The following is a 23,429-nucleotide window of genomic DNA, read 5'->3' on the forward strand; positions in this document are numbered from 1 at the left end:
CAGTACTATTGAGGTTTCAGTCATCCACTAGAAGTCCTGAAACATATCTCCTGAGGATAAGGGGTGGACCACTGCACTACTGTGGAATGATATCCATAAGATATATTTCTGTATTTTTTAAAAAGGTAAAGAAAAATGTATATAGTATGCTTCCATTCATCTAAGGAGTAGTTATGAAAATACATACACATACATGCACTTATATAAAGCAAAATAACAGAAAGTTAAAGCATTTTTTTAAATAGTCACCTTAGTACACTGGGTGCGGTGGCTGACACCTGTAATCCTAGCACTCTGGGAGGCTGAGGCTGGTGGATTGTTTGACTTCAAGAGTTTGAGACCGCCTGAGCAAGAGCGAGACCTCAACTCTACTAACCAGAAAAACTGAGGCAAAAGGATTGCTTGATCCCAACAGTTTGAGGTTGCTATGAGCTATCACAATGCCACGGCACTCTACTCAGGGCCACAGAGTAAGATTTTCTCCTAAAAACAAAAGAAATGAGATATCACCTAACCCCAGCGAGAATGGCCTGTATCACAAAATCTCAAAACTGCAGATGCTGGTGCGGATGTGGAGAGAAAGGAACACTTTTACACTGCTGATGGGACTGCAAACTAATATAACCTTTTTGGAAGGAAGTACAGAGAACCCTCAAAGAACTCAACCTAGACCTCTCGTTTGATCCTGCAAGCCTATTACTGGGCATCTATCCAGAAGGAAAAAAACCCTTTCTTCTAAAGACATTTGTACTAGGCTGTTTATCGCAGCTCAATCTACAATTGCCAAAATGTGGAAACAACCTAAATGTCCTTCAACCCAGGAATGGATTGGTAAGCTGTGGTATATGTATACCATGGAATGTTATTCAGCCATTAAAAAAAAAAATGGAGATTTTGCAGCATTTGTACTAATCTGGAAGGAGGTGGAACACATTATTCTTAGTGAAGTATCACAGGAGTAGAGAAGGATGAATCCTATGTATTCAATTTTGATATGACAACCATTAATGACACGGTGGGTAGCGTGGGGGAAGGGGAGAGCAGACAGAAGGAGGGAAAGGGTGAGAGAAAGGAAAAGAAAAAAAGAGAAGAAAATAGTGACGAATTCTCACATAAATTGGATTTCATTTTGACCAAAGTACATTACTTAAACATTAATTTTTAATTCAACTTGTTAATATGTTGTTTAGGATATTGCATCCTCATTTATAAGCGATATATGTTTGTAATTTCCCCTTTATAATAATATATTTTCTCCAATTTTAATATCAGGTGTACCCAGATCAAGCAGTATGATTTTGAAGTATTTCTTCTTTTTCTGTTGTCTATAAGATTTGGCATGATCTGTTTTTCAAAATTATCTTTTACTTTTATTTATAAATATTAGTTTATTTTTTGATACTTAAAAAAAAAAAGACGTTAACTAATGACTCCATACTGAATCTCAGAGTCAAAGCGTTCTATAATAGACATACTCTTATTTGACAATGTGAATGTTACTTTCTTTGCATTATTATTATTGCTTAATATTTCGATGTAGCAATTGTCTAATTCCTTTTCTGAATGTATTTATGTTCATTTGTTCTTTATGAGGTTTTTATTTCTAGTCCTTATGTTAAACATTGTTATTGTTATTAAATTTTAAGCCTTTTTTATTTTGTGAAGGCAAAAAAATGGAAACCTAATAAACACATGTGTATATAAAAATAAAAAAAAAGAAAAAAAAATAGAAAGAATCACCTGTGAAGAAGGGAGAAAATAAGGAGGGATAAGAACAGACATCCCTGAATATACTATGTTGTATAAATTTGACTTTGGATAGCATATAAATATTTTACATAACTATAAAACTATATATTTAGAAAGCAATGTCCAAAAGTTGATAGTCCAATACATCAGGTTAGCTTAAATATGATTTTAGTTAGTTGTACAACCACAAAGACAGAAACTATGCCAAATTACTTTTAAAAAGAAATTTGACTATGTATCCTTAGTGGGATAAATGCTGTTTCCACACATGGAATAGGACAAACAAAAAGCTTAAGCTCTTTTTAATATTGCTATTGTTATTCTGAGACTGTTGTGTACCGAGGGAGAGATGAACCAAATTAATAATTATGTTGGTTTCGCTAATTTTTAGTGTGGACAAAAAGAAACACAGGTGAAAGATTACTGAGATTAAGTTAAAAATCCTATGGCTGATTTTCAGTTAGAAGTATTAGTATGAATTTATGATGTATTTTTACCTCGTTGAATAAATGTACACATAAATATATACACATTTATTAGCTTAGTCTACTGAAAAGTCTTAGAGAAATGATTGATTTCAAGTCTAAGCAGGAATTGAACAAGATGAACCAAGAACAACTTTTCATGTCAAAAAGTTGAAAGCTACCAAGTGCTAATACAGGATATAAATTATAAATATATAATTTAGGAACCAGCTTCCAATGGTCAGGGATGGGCAACTTGAATATCACTGGAATAAGAACTGTAGTGCTTCTTTGAAACATGTGAGCGATGTATATAAATTCATGTGTTCATAATGATACCAGTGATAAAAAAACACCTCATTTACCTTGGAAAGATGACTTGTAAAACAGTAAATTAAGGAAAGAAATTAATATTTCTCCTGCTCTCCTATAGATTTTATAATAAATAAATGCATAGTAATGAAGAAGAGATGACTAGAAGAATATATACCAGAGAAAGTGGTTGTTATCATTGGTTACTAGGATTATGATTGTTTTTATACTATATTTAGTGGGCTTTGTTTTCTGCAGTTGTCCTATTTTGGTTTTAATTTAAAAAAATTAAATAGGATGTATGAAGTTCAGAATTTTCCATTAGATTACCTCAATTAATATTTTTGTATTTTCTGACTTTTTTTTAGGCCTCCAAACAAGCTAGAAATATGGGAGGATCTGAAGATAATAAGTAAGCCTGCATATCCCACGTAACAGCACATTCTTAAAATACAGTAGAACCTCTATAACTTGACCACCTAAGAGACTGTAACAAACTGGTCAACATGTGGAAGTGGTCAACTGTTTTGTACATGTGGTGCATGTCCGGTCTGTGAAAATTAGGTCAACTTAAGGAGGTGGTCAGTGTAGGGAGGTGGTCAACTATGGATCTAATGTATTTATAAAGGGAAATTTTTGTATTCTATCATGTGGACAACTCTTCTTTACCTGCCTCATTGAATTTTGTTAGAATCAAATAAAATAATACAAAGAAATATATCAGTGTCATAGAAAGTGCTCAGTAAATGTTAGTGCTAGTGGTTGCACCATTATTGTTCTTGTTATGATGATCATAGGTAGAACTGTCCTAGACTACTACATATGCTTTTATTAAGCACTGACATTTTATTAAGTACTTTTATCAAGTACTCTAATATTATCGTACTTTAAAGTAAGTTTTTACTCTAACTTTAATATTATATGCAAACTTATATTAGTGATAAAAATTTGAAACAAAGAGCTGTCCTGGGGCCTATCTGCTTATGTCTCAGAATTTCATACTACCAGTTATTTCTGTTTTCCCATATCCATTCAACTAATCCTTGTCAACAGGATGATATTAAACCTTATTTGAAAAAAAATTAAACCTCTCTAGTACCCCATACTTCCTTTCTGCTGCTGCACTTTTCTCACACTCCTTGTGACCAAAGATTTCTACATTCCTTTGCTTCTCCTCTTCACTCCTACTCACTCTTGATGCAATACAGCCTGGCTTCCACTCTGGTGTCTCCACCCAGGCATAGCTCTCAAGCACCAGGAATAATTGCTATTTGCCAAATCCACTGGACGTTTTCCTAAACCGCTCAGCAGCAGTCAGCACCTTCACTTCCTCCTGTGTTTTAAATACTGTCTTGGGCTCCTGTGAGGCCTGGTGCCAGGCTTTCTCCTGCCTTTCTCTTTCCGTCTTCAGTCCTGACACAGGCTCATCCTCCTTGACCACTCTGGAAAGCTACAGGTGTTACATGCTCAGCCCTCTTACTTCAAACTGGCTCCCTTGACAGCTAATAATTCTGAAGCTGTAATTCTTTGTACTTCCTGATCCTTCCTTGCTTTCCTTTCTAAGTTAGCAATGTATATCTCTTTTCACCCAATACATTTTTATTGGTTATTGTTTCAATTAACAGATTGTTCCTAATTCACATTTAAAAGGTATAAGGAGAGACTAGTTATGAAATATTTTTAATTGATAAGTTTTTGTACTTGAAACAGTTACAAATATGTTTTGAAATTCATCTTATGAAAAAATACCCATAGGTATGGTTAATGATTTTATACTTGGGGTGTTTTAATAACAGTAGCAAATGGTGTTTTTTCCCTTTATGAAGGTTTCACAAGAAGTATCGTGGCAGTGTACAGTACTTGTATGCTGGTGGTTCTTTTGCGAGTCCAGTTAAACATAATTGGTGGATATATTTACCTGGATAATGCAGCAGTTGGCAAAAATGGCACTGTAAGTTCAAGAGACTTCAAGACTGTCCTTTTGTTCAAGAGGTTCAGAGATTATTATTTATCCTGATAATGATTTCTGTGAGCTAAATATCTTTATTTTTTACATCATTGTGAACTTTTAGTAATATAATTACTTTTTGTATTTTGAAACTACATTTTTTTATTTTCCTTTTATGTTATTTTATTTTATTTTATTTATTGTTGGGGATTCATTGCAATTCAATTCAGGTTACATTGATTGCATTTGTTAGGTAAAGTCCCTTTTATAATTGTGTCCTGCCCCCAAAAGATGTTATCACACACTGTGACCCTCCATCTCCACCTTGAAACTACATTTTTTGATATGTTAAGAAATACAATTTTTCCTTTTATTTCAGATCCTAAAAATTTCAGTTCAGGTTATACTGAGAGCATTACTTGTTTACTAACTCAACACGTGGATTATTTAACCTTATTTCTGTTTTGCGCAGACAATTCTTGCTCCCCCAGATGTCCAACAGCAGTATTTATCAAGTATTCAGCACCTCCTTGGAGATGGTAAGACTTTTATTTGTGACCTGTATACTAATTTTAATTCTTTTATTTGTGTTATTGAGAAAGTTAAGAAGTGAACAAAGCTTTCAAATTTATTTTTTCTTTAACAGGCCTGACGGAATTGATTACTGTCATTAAACAATCAGTGCAGAAGATTTTAGGGAGGTAAGATGTTTTTTGTTTGACTTTGCTGCCTTCCTGATTCTGATGCATAAATGAAAAATTAGAATTATTCTAGAAAGCTACTGACTTCACAAATAGCAGTTTCTGAACTCTTTGTAATCTAACCAGATACCTTTCTAGAGTATTGCATAATAGAATCTTATTTTTTTCATCAGTATCAACCTTTTAATACTGAGGGGTAAGTTTTAATAGTCTGTTGTTTATTGACGGATTTCTAAACAAATCAGAAATATATGGGCCATGAGATAAAACACCTACTTTAAAATATGCCTCTGAGGCTTTTTCCTCCCACTTACACTAGTAATATCTGTGATTACAGTAGGAATTTTCTTGTGAAATCTACAGAAAGATTTTTCTTGGCCGTGTAATAATGGCCCTTAGCCAGTGGCTGATTTCTTAATCTATTTTAGGCCAGCCATCAGTTTCGGGTCGGACAAGATGAAACAAGGAAAGTGTGTAGGGTGTGTTGTATGGGTCCAGTTTATCCTGAATCTCTTTTCTCTGTTTCTAGTGTTTCTCTTAAACATTCTTTGTCCCTTTTGGACTTGGAAGAAAAACTAAAAGAAATCAGAAATCTCGTTGAGGAGCATAAATCATCTTCTTGGGTTAATAAAGATGGATCCAAATCTTTATTATGCCATTATATGATGCCAGATGAAGAAACGCCATTAGCAGTTCAGGTACTTAGTTCATAACCATCTATAAAAGCTATTATTCTATGTTTTTATAAAACATTTTGCTCTCCTTTGAAATTTTGATTTCTGGGTCTTTTGAAAGTTAAGTGACTAAAAGATGTATATGATAATTTAAATAAAACCTTATTAACTTAAAAAAAAACTGTACATATGGCCAATTTCTACTTAGAAACTCCTATAATTTTATTTTATTTTGTATTAAATCATAGCTGTGTACATTAATGCAATTATGGGATATGTGCTGGTTTTATATACAATTTGAAATACTTTCATCAAACTGGTTAACATAGCCTTCACTGCATTGTCTTAGTTATTGTGTTAAGACATTTATAGTCTACACTTAGTAGATTTAACATGTATCCTTGTAAAATGCACCATAGGTGTGGTCCCACCAATTACCCTCCCTCCACCCACCCTCCCTCTTCCCCTCCCCCTCCTCTTTCCTCTTCATCTTGGGCTGTAGTAGGTTATAGCTTTCTTATGGAAGTGTGGGTGCTAACTCTTATAATTTTAGATATTCAGCACGTTTTTATTATCAGTTTTGTGAAAGTGGATACTATGGTGTATGCTGTGTATATGAAATGTGTAAGACATGTTCATTATACTTGGGGAACTCAGAAGACAAATTCAATTAATGTGGCTAGAGCATGTTTTATATTAGGTCAAGTAGAAGAACAAAGAGCTGAAGGTCAGGGCTAGATTGTAAAGAGCTTTCTGTGCCATGTATAGGAGTCTGAACTTTAATTTGTAGACAAAGAAAGGTAGATTTTAACCAGGCTAATAGGAAGATCACATTTGCTTTTTAAAATAGATTAATGAGCAGTCAGACTATAGTCCCAGCTACTCGAGAGGCTGAGGCAAGAGAATCGCCTAAGCCGTGGAGTTGGAGGTTGCTGTGAGCTGAAACGCCACAGCACTCTACCGAGGGCGATAAAGTGAGACTCTGTCTCTACAAAAAAAAAAAAAAATAGATTAATGATAGCAATATAAAAATGGAATGAAGGAATTTGTAATCATCCAGTTGAGAAACAAGACCTAATCAACAGTTATCAACTACAGTTGCTACACATTGGTGTGTCCTGAGCAGTTGTTATGTAAGTTGTTATATAACTATCAAAGGTTACAGATTATACAGCTCATTTTTTATTTAATTTAAATAAAGTTTTTTTTAACTTTATTTAAATTAATATGCGGGTACAACATTTAGGTTTCATTGTTCTCATTTTTCTCAGTTTTTCATGTGAAACAACTTACACTTTAAAGTTGCCTTTATACAACACACTCCTTGAATGCACAGTGCTTATTTCTGTTCTTACAGTGGTGGGGAGAATAGCGGAGAGAGCAACATACTTGGCTGAGATTGATGGACTCCTATTGCTGTCCTCTCATTTTATTTTATTTTTTTTAATTAAATCTTAGCTGTGTACATTAATGCAATCATGGGGTACCATACACTGATTTTATATACAATTTGAAATATTTTCATCAAACTGGTTAACATAGCCTTCCTGGCATTTTCTGTTATTGTGTTAAGACATTTATATTCTACATTTAGTAAGTTTCACATGTACCCTTGTAAGATGCACCGTAGGTGTGGTCCCACCAATTATCCTCCCTCCACCCAGTCTCCCTCCTCCCCTCCCCTCCCTTTCCCCTTTCCCCATATTCTTAGGTTATAATTGGGTTATAGCTTTTATATGAAAGCTATATATAGCTATTATATAAATTAGTTTCATAGTAGAGATGAGTACATTGGATACTTTTTCTTCCATTCTTGAGATACTTTGCTAAGATGAATATGTTCCAGCTCCATCCATGTAAACATGAAAGAGGTAAAGTTTCCATCTTTCTTTAAGGCTGCATAATATTCCATGGTGTACATATATCATAATTTATTAATACATTCGGGGGTCGACAGGCACTTGGGCTTCTTCCATGACTTAGCAACAAATATCTTTGTTATAATGTGATTTTTGATCTTCTGGATATATACCTAGTAGAGGAATTGTAGGATCGAATAGCAGGTCTCTTTTTAGATCTCTAAGTGTTCTCCAAACATCTTTCCAAACGGAACGTATTAGTTTGCATTTACACCATCAGTTTAGAAGTGTTCCCTTTTCTCCACATCCACACCAATAGCTTATTTATAAATTAATATTTTTTTATTAATGTAGTGGATTTTACTCATTCTTTGCAGTTGGAGAAGAATAACTTTCACTTATCAACTGGAGAAAGCTTAGAACAGAAAGGTCCCCATGCATATCTCAGCATGGAGGCCCTATTACAATAGGATGTTATATTTTCTGTATTGCCTATAGGCTTCCCCCTCCCCTAAATACCCTGAAGATGAGCCTTTGGGTACTGAGAGACACCCTGTATTTGTGAGTAAACCAGAAAATGGTGGGGGGAAGGAAAAAGCCTATTTTTTCTTTGTGTATCTTTACTAGAAATCTATCCAAGAAGGACAGATAAACAAAAAGCTTAAATAGTGTAATTTTACTTTGACTCATGTTTTTAAAACTATTAATATTTACTTGTGCACATAAACCTTTACAAGTTTTCTTAAGTTTAATTTTTTTTTTTTGAGGCAGAGTGTCACTATACCGCCCTCCATAAAGTGTCATGGCGTCACAGCTCACAGCAACTTCCAACTCTTGGTCTTAAGCAATTCTCTTGCCTCAGCCTCTCTCGTAGCTGGGGCTACAGGAACTCACCACAACACCGGCTATTTTTCTATTGCAGTTGTCATTGTTGTTTAGCAGGCCCGGGCAGGGTTTGAACCTGCCAGCCTTGGGGTATGTGGCTGGCGCCGTTAACTGCTGTGCTACAGGGCTGAGCCAGGTTTAACATTTTTTGCTTCTTGATAGAACATAGATTTTTATATTTCCTGAACTCTTGAATTTATGTATGTGATTAGTTTCAGCATGACCCCATGCTAATATTTGAAACTCTGAAGTATGGCATTTTAATTTTACAGGCCTGTGGGCTTTCTCCTCGAGATATTATCACTATTAAACTCCTCAATGAAACGAGAGACATGTTGGAAAGGTATGTACACTACAAAACACAGGAAAAAATTGTTTCTGTTTGGGATGTACTTAAGACCATTTTTTCAGTTTTTCTTGAACAACATATTCAACATAATATCGTGTTAATTAAATTTTGAATCTGTTCCTTTGCCTTGGGGAAGTGGGGGTTTTTTTCAAGATGCCCACCCTCTTCCCTAGCCTGCAAATTCTGATAAACTAGTTGAGGAGCTGAAAGGTACTTAGTGCTTATATTTTGCCAAAAGCTTTCCAGGGTAATTCTGGCATACTCCCATGTATACTAGTAAATGTTTAAGAGCTAGCTCAGGGGAGAGTGGGGAATGGCAGAAACTGAAATTGTAGCATCTGCAGACCTCAATCTCCCAACTTGAAGTCATTAAATACCGACTTAGAGAGTTGGGAAGAGTTGCTCTTTCAAGCCAGCACTAGCCAGCTCCAGCTAACCCTCAAGTATTACAGGCACACATCTGCACCTGCTCGTGTGTACACACATGCACACACTCCATCTTAAGAGCTACTCACTCTAAGCCTTTTAGGACAGACCATAATGTTCCTAAAAACTTCCAGTAATAAAAATGTCTTCACATCTTTCCTGAAGTGAGTATTACTATTTTAAAGCCAGGATGTTAAAAATCAAAAAAAGCACCAGGCTGTGTATTAGAAGACCATACTACCTAGATTCAAGGTTAGTTCTACTTAGGAGCCATTCTGGCAGAGCCACTTAAACTCTTTGAGATTATTTTATCATTGTAAAATATGAGAAGTAATACTTGTCCTCCCCACTTTATTTTTATCTTAATTGATAAAAATGTCAAAGTCTCTTTTGGTTTTTTGAGATAGTCTCACTCTGTTGCCCAGGCTAGAATGCCATGCTTCAGCCTAGTTCACACCAACCTCACACTCCTGGGTTCAAGCAATCCTCCTTCCTCATCTTCCCAAGTAGCTAGAATGACAGGCACTCGCCACAATGCCCAGCTAATTTTTCTATTTTAGAATAGACAGGGTCACTTATTTGCTCAGGCTAGTGTCAAATTCTGAGCTCAAGTGATCCTCCTGCCTCAGCCTCCCAGAGTGCTAGGATTACAGGCATGAACCTCTGCCTCCAGCCCAAAGTCTCTTTTAAATTAAAACTGCTCTATGCCTTTTTGGGATAATTTAAGCCTGTTTTCTCTAGTACTGTTTTCTGAGAAAATGATATTTCTTCCTTATGATAATTTTTCATGAGCAACTGTTGGGTTAACTCAGCTACTAAATCTACTGTCTATATTCAAGTTCTAGTCCTTTGTCTTTCTACAGTAGCAATCGACACTTTTTCTTAATCATATTTTCACTAAATCACTCGATGCTTCAGAAAAGGTCATCACATCTTTTGCCATATCTTGTGAATCTGTAATGTTCATCTACTTAACTTTCCTCTGGTATATGACACTGTTCATAAGCCTTCCTTGAAATTTTATCTCACACGGTTTCCATGACACTATGATCTCCTAATTCTTCTCCCAACTCTTGGATCATTTCTTCTTAAGTTCCTATATGTCATATGTCTAGCTTTCCTTTAAACATAGGTGTTTCCTGGGTATTTGTTCTTACTTCGTCTGCAGCTGCCCCAGGCAATTTTGTTTGTTTCCCATTTCTTTACCTAACTATCTGTATGCTAATGATTCCCAAATGTATAATCTAGTCCTCCACTCTTAGTAAGATTTCTGCATAGTCAAAGATGGAACTATTTATTTATTTATGCATTTATGAATTATTTATTCAGCAAATATTTATTACCTACCTTTAGTATATTAGGTACAGTTCTAGATGCTAGGTCTTTAGCCCTCCTGGAACTTACATTTTAGATGGAGAGTAAAACAATAAGCTAATAACTTCATTGATGAAATACAAAGTAGGGTAAGGGGCTAGAGAGTGACTAGGGATGCTGCTTTTGACAGGCTGTTTAGAAAAAGACTCTGAAGAGTTGTCATTTGAGCAGAGACATGAATCTACTATGGATGTGAGTGTTACAATCCTGGAGAGTATAGTTCAAGGCCAAAGAACAGGTGTGAGGATCCTAATGCTTGGCTTGCTCCAGGAACAGCAAGGAAGCCAGTGTTGACTAGAGCGCAGTGAAGTAGAAGAGTGACAAGAAAAGGAGGTCGGAAAGATGGCCAGGGACTCCAGAGTAGATTGAACTATGATAAATGTATTTGTTTTTTAATTCTTGGATTTAGGGGGAAATCATTGGGGAGGTTTTTTTGTTTGTTTGTTTTGTTTTGTTTTTTGAGAAAGAATCTCAAGTTGTCACCCTGTATAGAGTGCTGTGGCGTCAGCTCACAGCAAGCTTAAACTCTTGGGCTCAAGTGATTCTCTTGCCTCAGCCTCAAGTAGCTGGGACTACAGGTGCCTGCCACAACACCCAGCTATTTTTGTTGTTATTGTTGCAGTTGTCATTGTTGTTTTAGCTGGCCTGGGCCAGGTTCGAACCCGCCAGCCTCAGCGTTATGTGGCCTGAGCTATGAGCACCACTGCCACCACTGGGGAGTTTTAAGCAGGGTAATTGCATAGTCTGTGTTTATGAAAGAGCTCTCTCATTGCTCTAAGGTAAATTGACTATAAAGAGATAAGAATGGAACATAGGAGCTAGTTTCAAGAATTAAAGTGGTCTGATCAAGATATGGTTATATCCCATATAGATTATATCTATTTCTGCAAAAAAAAAACAAAAAAACCAGACAGACAAAAAAGAGATGGTTATAGCCTGGACTGGGTAGTAGAAGTGGCAACAGTAACAAGTAGTTAAATAATGGGTTTGATTTGAAGGTTTAACCAATAGTACTTGCTGAAATTACTTGGTGTAGGTTATGAAAAAGGAGGCAATGATGACTCCTAGGTATGTGGGCTAAGCATTTGTGGAAATAGGAATTGCCATTTATATTTTGTTACTGTTAAGCTTGACAAGTTTATGAGACATCAAGTGGCTGTGTCTACTGGCAATTGAACATGAGAATCTAGAATGCAAGAGTTAGCTTGTGGATATAACTTTAGGGGTCATCACCTTTCATATGGTACTTCAAACTACAGAGATAGGAAGAGATAGAAGCTAAGAGACAGCTTAGTCATTGAGACTCCAACATCTGAAGTTTAAAAAAGAAGGAAGGGCTACAAGGGAGACTGAGCAGGAGTGAGAAGTTCTCGAAGTCACTTAAAGAAAATAATTCAAGGAAACTGATTAATTGGATCAAAATGCTTCTGGAAGGTCAAATGAGATAATAACTGAGAAATGACACATCAGATGTGTCAGGATGGAGTAACTTGGTGATCTTGTTGAGAAGTTTCAGAGGGACAGTGGAGATAACCTGATTTGGAAGAATTAGAGCCAGGGAAGTAGAGACGGCAAAGATAAAACACTATGTCAAAACATTTAACTTGGAAGCCAAGGTGGCTCACACCTGTAATCCTAGCACTCTGGGAGGCCGAGGCGGGTGGATTGACCTGAGCTCAGAGGTTTGAGACCAGCCTGAGCCAGAGTGAGACCCCATCTCTAAAAAAAATAAAAAAGAAAAGAAAAAACAAAAGCCAGGCTTTGTGGCAGGCGCCTGTAGTCCCAGCTATTTGGGAGGCGGAGGCAAGAGAATCGCTTAAGCCCAAGAGTTGGAGTTTGCTGTGAGCTATGATGCCACTGCACTCTATCAAGGGCCACAAAGTGAGACTCTGTCTAAATAAATAAATGAGAAAAAAAAAAGAAAATTAAAAATAAAAAACCTTCAAACTAAGATAATTGAAAGCAAAATTCAAAAAGAAAGAAAAACATTTAACTGTGAGAGGTACAGAGAGATGGGACAATATTGAAGGGGAATGTGGAATCCAGGAGATTTTGATTGTGTTTTGTAAGATTTTTTTAAACACATCTTTTTACTAGAAACCTTCATGAGATTAGTAACTTGTTTGTTCAGTTCCTCAGCTCTTAGAGCAATGCCTTACGGTCATAGATGCTCAGTAAGTATTTACTGAATTGATAGGAGAGGGAGAAATTGAGGTGGGAAAGCAGGATAATTTTAGAGGCAAAGAGCTCTGAATAGGAGAAAGGAATGAGATCTAAACTGTAAGAGGGTTGGTTCTGGGAGTCAGGAAGAATGGCTGAAGTAGGTGCAGGTGCACGTAGATGGCAGATGTGTGACGAGCATGTGGACGTTCTCTTTACTTCTTTGTGTGTATGAAATAGGACCAAGGTCATCTGTTTCAAAAAGCTGCTCTCATTTCTTTCATTGGCCTAAATGAATTCAATGCAATAAGAGGAAGAGTGAAAATTAGCCTTTTTAAGCACTTAGGCTACAAGCACATTTCCGTACTGCTTTACATATCTTAATTCATTTAACCCTGAAGTAGCCCTATTAGGTAGGTCCTCTAATGATCTTTTCTTCAGTTTCCATTTTTTTAATTTCCATACCCTTAATTTTTTTTTCTCCTTTGAGCCTTACCCTATTATTTTTTTTTATTTTTGGAGACAGAGTCTCACTTTGTCACCCTTGGTAGAGTGCTGTAGCATCATAGCTCACAGCAACCTCAAACTCTCAGGCTCCAGCAATTTTCTTGCTCAGCCTCCCAAACCTGTGAGCTTAGACAATCCACCTGCCTCAGCCTCCCATAGTGCTAGGATTACAGATGTGAGTCACCTTGCCCAGCCCCATATTCCCTATAAAAGAGAATAAAGTTAAACTTAAATTTACCATGGGACCCAGAAATTCCACTCCTAGGTCTGGGCATGAGAAATGAAAACTTATGTCCACACAAAAACTTGTTAGTAATTTTCATAACAGCATTATTCATGATAGCCAAAATGTGGTAACAATCCAGATTTATACCAATTGATAAGAACATAAATAAAATGTGATCTATTCCTACAATGGAATCCTATTTAGCAACAAAAAGTAATAAGCTGTAGATATATGCTACGACCTAGATGAACCTTAAAAACATGATGCTAAGTGAAAAAGCCAGACACAAAGACCACAAATTAGATGACTTCGTTTCTATGAAATATCCAGAAAACTGTACAAACAGAAAGTAGATTAGTTGTTATCTGGGGTGAAGGTTGGGATTGGATTAGCTGCACATGGGCATAATAGATGATGGAAATACTCTAAAATTGGATTATAGTGATTGTTGCACAACCACGTAAATTTACTAAAAATCATGGGGTTATACATTTAAAATGGGTGAATCTAATGGCTTCTACATGCAATTCCTAACTCAATAAAGCTGTTAAAGTGCTTTTAAAAGGAGAGAAGACCAAGGAAAGAAGGTACATAAGTAGACAGATAAACACATACATACGCACACACTTATTGATCAAGAAACCTAAACCCACACAGTTTCTAACTTTCATAGCCCCCATGTATGTTCTTTTTTGAGACAGTCTCACTATGTTTTCCTTGGTAGAGTCGCGTGACATCACACAGCTCACAGCAACCTCAAAATCTTGGGCTTAAGCAATTCTCTTGCCTCAGCCTCCCAAGTATCTGGGACTACAGGCACCTTCCACAACAGCTGGCTATTTTTTTGTTGTAGTTGTCATTGTTGGTTAGCAGGCCAGGGCCAGCTTGGAACCCGCCAGTCCCAGTGTATGTGGCTGTTGCCCTAACCACTGAGCATGGGCGCCAAGCGTATAAAAAAGTTCTTGTGAGGTAAAATGTCTCAATTCATATTCAAGCTCCCCATTTACTAACTACATAACTTCAGGCAATTTCTTCATCCCTCAAGTGTCTAGTTCCTCATCTGTACATGATAATAATATGTACTTTTCTTTCTTTTTTTCTTTTTTCTTTTTTTTTTTGAGATAGAGTCTCAATCCATTGCCCTGGGTTAGAGTGCTGTGACATCATAGCTCACAGCAACCTCAAACTATTGGGCTCAAAAGATCCTCTTGTCTCAGCCTTCCAAATGGCTGGGACTACAGGGATGCACTATGACGCACAGCTAATTTTTCTATTTTTTTTTTTAATTATGTTATTTTAATTTTAATTTGTGGGGTACAGTGTGATATTTCAATATACGTATATAGTGTATAATCCAATCAGTGAAATTAGCACATGTATCATCTTAAACTTTATTTCTTAGTGTTTAGCACATTCAAAATCTCTTTTAGTTTTTTTTTTTTTAGTTTTTCTATTTTTAGTAAAGACAGGGTCTCATTCTTGCTCAGGCTGGTCTCAAACTTCTGAGCTCAGGCAATGCACCTGCCTTGACCAGCCAGTATGGTAGGATTACAGGCATGAGCCACCACACCCAGCTGATAATATTTTCTGTCTCACTGGGATGTCATAGCAGAGAATGTAAAGGAAATCTCTATGACTGTAAGAGGATTTAGAGTATCCTCAGGAGAAATAATACTAGTATTAATACTTTTAAAAATACATTTACAGCTCCAGTCACGCAATCGGTTAGTGCGTGGTACTTATATGACAGTGCAAGCAGAGCAAAATGCATGTACGAAATGCTGGCCAATATAAGAAAATCTAACAAATTGAGTGAATATTCTCATTGTCTTGTGCTAAAATAAGCTCATTTATAATGTTTTATTTTTAAAGATTGATTCCCTGATGTATTTACAGTGTTTCAGGCTGTAAAAAACTAGATAGTGACTACAAATATTGACAACTTCCCAAGATAAACCACATAATTATTGAATTTCTTTTTTCATTGAGAATATAAAAAGTAATTTCTACTTTTTGTTTTGTGTAGTCCAGATTTTAGTACAGTGTTGAATACTTGTTTGAACCGTGGCTTTAGTAGACTTCTAGACAACATGGCTGAGTTCTTTCGACCAACTGAACAGGACCTGCAACATGGTAACTCCATGAACAGGTGAGAGAACACATAAAAATGTTATACTAATGAATGCTCTAAAAATTAATGCTTTGTATATGTGAGTTTTTTCTTCCAAGTTACAAAAAGTCTTAGAGAGTAGATTTGAGTGTCTCATTTTGCAACAAATTAAAGTCTGTTAAACTAATGATATCTTCATTAACAAGGTCCTTCTGGTTTCAATATTAAAACTTGCATTTTTTCCAAAAGCTTTGCCACTGTATTGAAATACGTAAGTTGTGAAACTACCTTTCTATTAGCCAAATTCCAATTATTGGGTTTTGACTCTTTAGAATATGAAACTGACAATGTATTTAAATTTTAATGTGTCTTTTAATCTCATTCCATTACTGCAGGCCATTATTAGTTTACATAATTTAATACTTTGGTCATTATAATAACCAAGCACTCTTGTTATAGATTTCCACTTGATGAATTATCTCCTTAGAGCTCTACAAATACATATATCTGTTCATTTTCAGTCCGTATTATAGAACTGGGAACATTCAGTTAGTGCAGTTATTAGTGATTTTAATCAGAACTGTTATTAAGTCATGGACTTATGCTGTATGTTATGGCTTTATCTTTGTTTTATATATATACTTCTTTTTTTTGGGGGGGGGGACAGAGTCTCAAGCTCTCACCCTGGGTAGAGTGCCATGGTGTCAGCGCTCACAGCAACCTCCAACTCTTGGGCTCAAGTGATCCTCTGGCCTTAGTTTTTCTATTTTTAGTAGAGACGGGGTCTCGCTTTTTGCTCAGGCTGGTCTTGAACTTGTGAGCTCAAGCAATCTACCCTCCTCGGCCTTCCAAAGTGCTAGCTAGGATTGCAGGCATGAGCCACCATTCCCAGCTCTCTTTATTATATCTTTATCATCTCCACATGAGACATCTTCTTTGGTCACATTTTATAATGTACATTGAGAACCTAGATTATGTAATTTTTTATATCAAACTCAGAAAATAACGGGTTCTAAATCAATGTTGACTGACTATAAACTCATCTATTAAAATTTGGGTAAATAATAACTAATATGCAATATATCCGTGTAGTATCAAATTTAATTCTTAAACACATAGGGCAAGATATCATTTGCCCAATTCTCTGGGGCCCTTCTGTGTTGTTGTTGTTTTCTCTTTGTCTTCCTACCTCCTTCTGTCTTGTTTAGAAAAGAATGATTTGCCATTAACATTGAGCATTTGGAATGCTTAGAGCCATAAAGTTTATTTTCTGAAGCAATTTAAATATCTTTCAAGAGTTCTTTTAAGTTACACAAAAATAAATTTGAGCTCAAGACACCTACTAAACCAGGTGCTCCAATTAATAAAGTTTCACTATAATTTGTACATAGCAAGGTATTAGATATTTTCCAAATGGTGATAAAGAATTATAATTGTTGTATCATGAACAAGTACTTGATCTGATACACTGAAGAATTATAAAATTACATTACAGCCACGTCAGCCATTGATACAATCTTCCCTTTCTTTTTTTTTTTTTTTGTAGAGACAGAGTCTCACTGTACCACCCTCGGGTAGAGTGCCGTGGCGTCACACGGCTCACAGCAACCTCTAACTCTTGGGCTTACGCGATTCTCTTGCCTCAGCCTCCCGAGTAGCTGGGACTACAGGCGCCCGCCACAATGCCCAGCTATTTTTTTGTTGCAGTTTGGCCGGGGCTGGGTCCGAACCCGCTACCCTCGGCATATGGGGCCAGCGCCCTACTCCTGTGGTACTCATTACCTACACTTTCCGATACAACCTACCTTGAATTGGAACATTATTTTATTCCTCAGTTACATTTTAAGCTGCCTGTCAAAGTAAGAGACTATCTTATGCTCTTTCAGATCTCTTTACACGTATAGGCACTCAGTAGTTATTTTCTATCTAAGTTTTTGTAGTTCATTTCAGGAACCAACTCCATGCTCTATAAATCAACACCAGAAACATTTCATTATGCCCATTGTCATCCCTATTGTTTATTGTGTTTTGAAAGTTTTAGGCACCATAGTAAATCAAGAAAAGGAAGGTTTTTAACTACTGACAAAGACACAAGTATAATTGTTTATTTTTTTGTAATTAATAATCCAACTCTTTACAGAGGTCTGGATTGACCTCTTGGCATGACTGAAAAATGATATAAACTAATAAAGGCTTAAACTACATAGATATATAAATATAGTAGAACCTCTGTAAGTTGACCCACCAAGAGACTGTTAACAGACTGGTCAACATAAGGAACTAGGCCCACTGTACTGACACATGCATGTCCAGTCTATTAAAAATTAGGTCAACTTGAGGTGGTCAGTGTAGGAAAGTGGTTATCTATGGAGGTTCTACTGTATATATACAGATATATGTCTATATGTGTTTATGCCATTTGAGGCCAGGAGTTTGAGACTAGCCTAGGTAACATAGCAAAACCCCATCTCTACCAAAAACAAACAAAATAAAGTTAGCCAGATGTGACATCACACACCTGTAGTCCTAACTACTTAGGAGGCTGAAGCTGGAAGATCATTTGCGGCGAGCTATGATCCCAGCACTGTACTCCAGCCTGGGCAACCAAGTGAGACCCTTTCTCTGAAAAAAAAAAAAAAAAAGATAATGTTTTAAAAATTTAAAAAGAAACAAAAATTAGGCAAAAATTGAAACGCCCAACTATAGGAAGCTAATGGTGTAAATTGTCACTGCTAGAGGATGGATTATGATAATCATTAAAAACCAACCAGATAAAAACTTTAAAAGAACTTTTAATAACAATAAAAATGCAAAAAACACTATGCTTGGAAGGTTAGAATTTTATGTTAAAAAAAAAACACAAAAAAGCAAAGATATGCATAAAAATTACCAGAAGAAATTAACCATGTGTCAATTACAGTTGTCATTTCTAGGTGATAAAATTATATTTGGGAGTTTTTCCTTTTTTATAGATTTCTGTAAGCCTCAGTGACTATGTATTACTTTTATAATTAAATTGTTAATTTCCCATGAGGTAATTTCAGAAAATGATTATTACTGTGATGATTTTTCAGTCTTTCCAGCGTCAGCCTGCCTTTAGCTAAGATAATTCCGATAGTAAATGGACAGATTCATTCAGTTTGCAGCGAAACACCTAGTCATTTTGTTCAGGTAAGAAGAAAGCTTGGGGGTATTACTCAAAACAAATTGAATTCTTGGTGTGATCATGTTTGTCTAACATAAAATTACATTCTGTGATATTTGTTCAGGAAAACATAGAACTTGGAACTCCTTGTAGAATGTGGCGCAATGCCCAATAGGAGTAATAATGTGTGATCACAAACATGTAAGTTAGAAGTGCCTTTCTCCGTGGTATAGTCCAACACTGTAGGACTGCATGTGAGTCCAGGTATTTATATTGCATTAATGTTCTGCCTTAAGCTGTGTCTCATAAGAAGATTGAAACTTGAGACAGATCTTTTGTGGAGAAATAAAACATTTTAGTACATAATAAAATATAACTGTTGGCGGAACCCTCAGCTCAGTGGGCAGGGCGCCAGCCACATACACTGAGGCTGGCAGGTTCGAACCTGGCCTGGGCCAGCTGGAACAACAATGACAACAGCAACAACAACAACAAAAAAAGAAAAATAGCTGGGCATTGTGGCGGGCGCCTATAATCCCAGCTATTTGGGAGGCTGAGGTAACAGAATCACTTAAGCCCAGGAGCTTGAGGTTGCTGTGAGCTATAACGCCACAGCACTCTACCAAGGGCACCATAGTGAGACTCCATCTTAAATAAATAAATATATAACTGTTAATAGTGAATCAATAACCTGCTCACTAAAAGCTGAATAAACAATGAGTTATTTAAATGTTTTACTAGACTTCCTATAACTTCATCTTCTTTCTTAGGAAAGCATTTACAATGCATTGAATAAGGCAAATGTTATTAATAGGGTGACTTTGAATCCACAGATTTCATTTGAGTCACATCCAAACTTGAAAATTGTATCATAAGTAAAACAAATTACTTGCAGTCCACCTCAACTGCAAACTGCTACTGTAATGTACAGTGAGAAGAGGTCTCAGACGACTCAGTGTGTCCTCTGTATAGAGTTTCTACTCTAGGGACCGTGATGAGTCTTTCTTGCTTTCATTGTGTTGTCCTTAGCCGGACCTTCACAGGCATGTTTCCTCCTCTGCGTTTTGACAGATAAGTGGGAAATACAATCAAGAGTAAAACATGATCAGTCTCAGTGCTGAAGCAATTTTGTGTACTATGCTGTCATTAAAATCTACGTAATTGGTAATAAAAACAAATGGTTTCAACCTAATAAAAACACCATTGATTTTAATGTTTAGTAAAAGTTTTTAGTGTGACTAGACATACGTTAAATTTATACACTTAAACCATTGATTGACAAGATATCCACTGATTTTATAACTATGACTTCGGAGTTAAAACACCAATTGGTCTACTTAGTAAATTGTCATATGTTCTACTATTTTTATCTTTCATGAAACTTTTGCCTTCATTCAAGTATTAATTTACTTAAAATTAATAGTTTTGAATTACTGCTACTTCAACCACAAAGGTATGTAGGAGCTCGTGTTGTAGGAATGCTACAGAACAGGGTTGGCAAACTCTGTAAATGGCCAGATAATAAATATTTTAGGCTTTGTGTGATGTACATTCTCTGTGGAAACTGTTCAGTTCTGCCCCAGTAGCGTTAAAGCAGTAATAGACAATACATGAACAAAAGCGTGTGGCTATTTTGATAAAGCTTTACATATAAAAAACAGGCAGCAGTGACTTTGGCCTGCTGGCCATACATTACCAATTGCTGTGGTAGAAAATATTAAGATGGTAGTATTGCTGAGAAAGGTAGGAAGTAGCTGGGATTCCAGCCGTGTACCACCATGCCTGACTAATTTTTTTTTTAGTTTGTGTACATACAGGGTCTCACTATGCTGTCCAGGCTTATCTTAAACTCTTAGCCTCAAGCAGTCCTCCCCCCGCCCCCCGGCCTCTTCAAAGAGTTGAGATTATAAGCACAAGCCAATAGAGCTGGCCTGATGAGACAATTTGACCATAAACTGGTTGAGATCAAGACATGCTCACTTAGGTTTTCTGATACTTAAAAAAATTGAAGTGCCAGGTTTATTTCCCATTTGTTGACATTCACGAGTCCCTCAACTTTTCTGCAGGGACCCATTCGCCATCTAGTGAAGCTTGTGGACCCCTTCTGAGAATAATGTCTGTCAATATATACAGTAAAACACATAAGGTTTTGAAGGAAACCAATTATATATAGTTTTCAAAACATCTTCTAAAATCAAATTTGTGATGTAGCAATATTGCTTCTTTATCATGCATTAAATCAAGATGTAATGAGAGTTCTGGTAACTACCACAACTGCCCTATGATTTCTGTCAAAGACAAATTGACACATCCTGCCAATGCCATTACAGTTTGTTGCCTACATTCATAACTGAAAAAATGCCGGATTGTAGTTAGAAGTTAATAAAAATAAAGATATGATTCATTGCCTTTACATTCAGAAACTACTTGAAGTGTTAAGAACCTTTGCTCTAAAGCAGTGGTTGTCAACTTCCTAATGCCGCAGCCCTTTAGTACAGTCCCTGTGGGTTGCGACCACAGGTTGAGAACCGCTGCTCTAAAGTATATACTATAACAAGGTATCTATGTAACGAAAATGCTTGTACCCCTTTAATCTTTTGAAGTAAAAAAATTTAAAAATAACAAAAATAAAAGAGAAACAAATATATAGGTATGGTTTGTGTATATGTATATATATATATATACAAAATATGCACAGACTACTTGTATCGTTAGATCTGCTAGAAAGTAATATGCCTTAACCATGTTATGTCAGTGTCCAGAAAAATTACCCTTTGTCTTAATGCATTTAAATCTTATAATCATTCATGCAGCAGGTACTTATCTCGCTCTTGATATACACAAAAATGCACTTGAAAACTAGGAGTTTTTCCTCAAAGTCACACTTGAATAATTATAATACCAGCATCGCTCATTTGAGAAAAACTCGTAACTATCTCCTAGAATTTAGTTTAGTTTTGTTTTTTTTTTTTGGAGATAAAGTCTCATTATGTCACCCTCAGTAAAGTCACAGCTCACAGCAACCTCAAACTCCTGGACTCAAGCGATTCTCTTGCCTCATCCTCCAAAGTAGCTGGGACCACAGGCGCCCACCACAAGGGCTGGCTATTTTTTGTTGCAGTTGTCATTGTTGGTTAACTGGCCTGGGCTGGGTTTGAACCCGCTAACTTCGGTGTATGTGGCTGGCACGGTAACCACTGTGCTACAGGTGCCAAGCCAGAATTTAGTATTTTTAAAAATTCCTTTTCTTAAATGGTTTGCTTCTTGGCCTGAACTTCTACAAAACTTAGACCTAATCTCATTGCTTAAATGTAGAAACGAATTCAAATTATCTATACTTTTTGCAGACTCTGATGTTATATTGTCATCTTTGCTAGGATCTGTTGATGATGGAGCAAGTGAAAGACTTTGCTGCTAATGTGTATGAAGCTTTTAGTACCCCTCAACAACTGGAGAAATGATGGTTCCTTTAAAAAAGCCTCAGTGGGATTCATTTTCCTTAAAAAAAAAAAAACAAACTGAAAAAATCAACTATACCTAGAGTAATAATTTGTTACCAAAATGCCTAATAAAAATATATTCTTAATCAAAGTCTTCATTTCATAATGAAATAGATTTATTTGGCATCTTGATATATTTTTTTAAATTCACACAGACTGGTTTTTGTGGGCATGTCTAAGTGTTGTACACCCATCCCAATATCAGAATTGCTAATAGTTGTTTACCCAATGGATATTAGTTCCAAACTAACTAAAAACTAATGTAGATACTTTTTAATTTATGTAATATGAAATGCAGTGCACTTTGATATTAATACTGAGGAAAAATCTGTTGGGGAAGTAGGTGTAGGCTGTATGAAGTTTGGAAAATGTGCTATTTAACTAATCATAATGTTCTCTGGACTGCAATGAACAAAAGTGAATCAGACTTTTCTCCAGCTACCCTTCAAAGGAATAAATTAATCATCTCAAATACACCTTGATGGAGGACTTTTCTACTTACAGAAATCAGTGGATTTTAACAGCTACAATCAGCTTTTTTTTTTTTTTTTTTTTTGCTATTTCTTTGCTATATTTTCTAAGGTTTTATTAACAAGCCTTAGAAAGTTATGCATTTATTTAAGTTTGTAGGTGTGTCCAACCTTTTGGCTTCTCTGTACCACATTAGGAGAAGAATTGTCGTCTTGGGTCACACACATTAAATACACAAACACTAGCAAAAGCCGATGAGCCAAAAAAAAGAGGTCTGTGCGTTATTTTCATGATATACACCACCACAGATAAGCAAAAAAGTCCTCACATAATCTGCAAGCAGCCATGGGCCGTGGGTTTAGACACCAAGGCAAAATGTTTACTCACAGCTGTTATTAATTATATAGTTTTATTCATTTGTATGTACATAATTTTAATAACTTACTTTGTATTGATTTTGAGTACAGTGAATATCTTATTGCAATAAACTATTTTAATAAAATGTGATTTTGTTGATTTTATATTTTTCAGTCATTAATTTGTCCCATAACTTAAGTTTCATTTTAAGT

General features: G+C 36.0%; 1 protein-coding gene across 2 annotated transcripts in view; it reads left to right on the plus strand.

Moving 5' to 3' along the window:
• PEX3 (peroxisomal biogenesis factor 3) overlaps positions 1–22,501 on the plus strand; it is a 37,687-nt gene extending 15,186 nt beyond the window's left edge. Inside the window, exons 4-12 of one of the 2 annotated variants that reach the window (XM_053591693.1) lie at positions 2,894–2,937; positions 4,352–4,476; positions 4,946–5,012; positions 5,120–5,174; positions 5,704–5,872; positions 8,865–8,935; positions 15,661–15,783; positions 18,819–18,915; positions 22,267–22,501. In XM_053591693.1, the coding sequence (XP_053447668.1) occupies positions 2,894–2,937; positions 4,352–4,476; positions 4,946–5,012; positions 5,120–5,174; positions 5,704–5,872; positions 8,865–8,935; positions 15,661–15,783; positions 18,819–18,915; positions 22,267–22,350 (835 nt within the window). In that variant the 3' untranslated portion in view covers positions 22,351–22,501. The remainder of the gene's footprint in view (positions 1–2,893; positions 2,938–4,351; positions 4,477–4,945; positions 5,013–5,119; positions 5,175–5,703; positions 5,873–8,864; positions 8,936–15,660; positions 15,784–18,818; positions 18,916–22,266) is intronic. The other variant, XM_053591694.1, reaches the window with a different exon arrangement.
• Positions 22,502–23,429: the final 928 nt, after the last annotated feature.

Source organism: Nycticebus coucang, chromosome 5 (genome assembly GCF_027406575.1).
Source record: "Nycticebus coucang isolate mNycCou1 chromosome 5, mNycCou1.pri, whole genome shotgun sequence".
Classification (NCBI taxonomy): domain Eukaryota; kingdom Metazoa; phylum Chordata; class Mammalia; order Primates; family Lorisidae; genus Nycticebus; species Nycticebus coucang.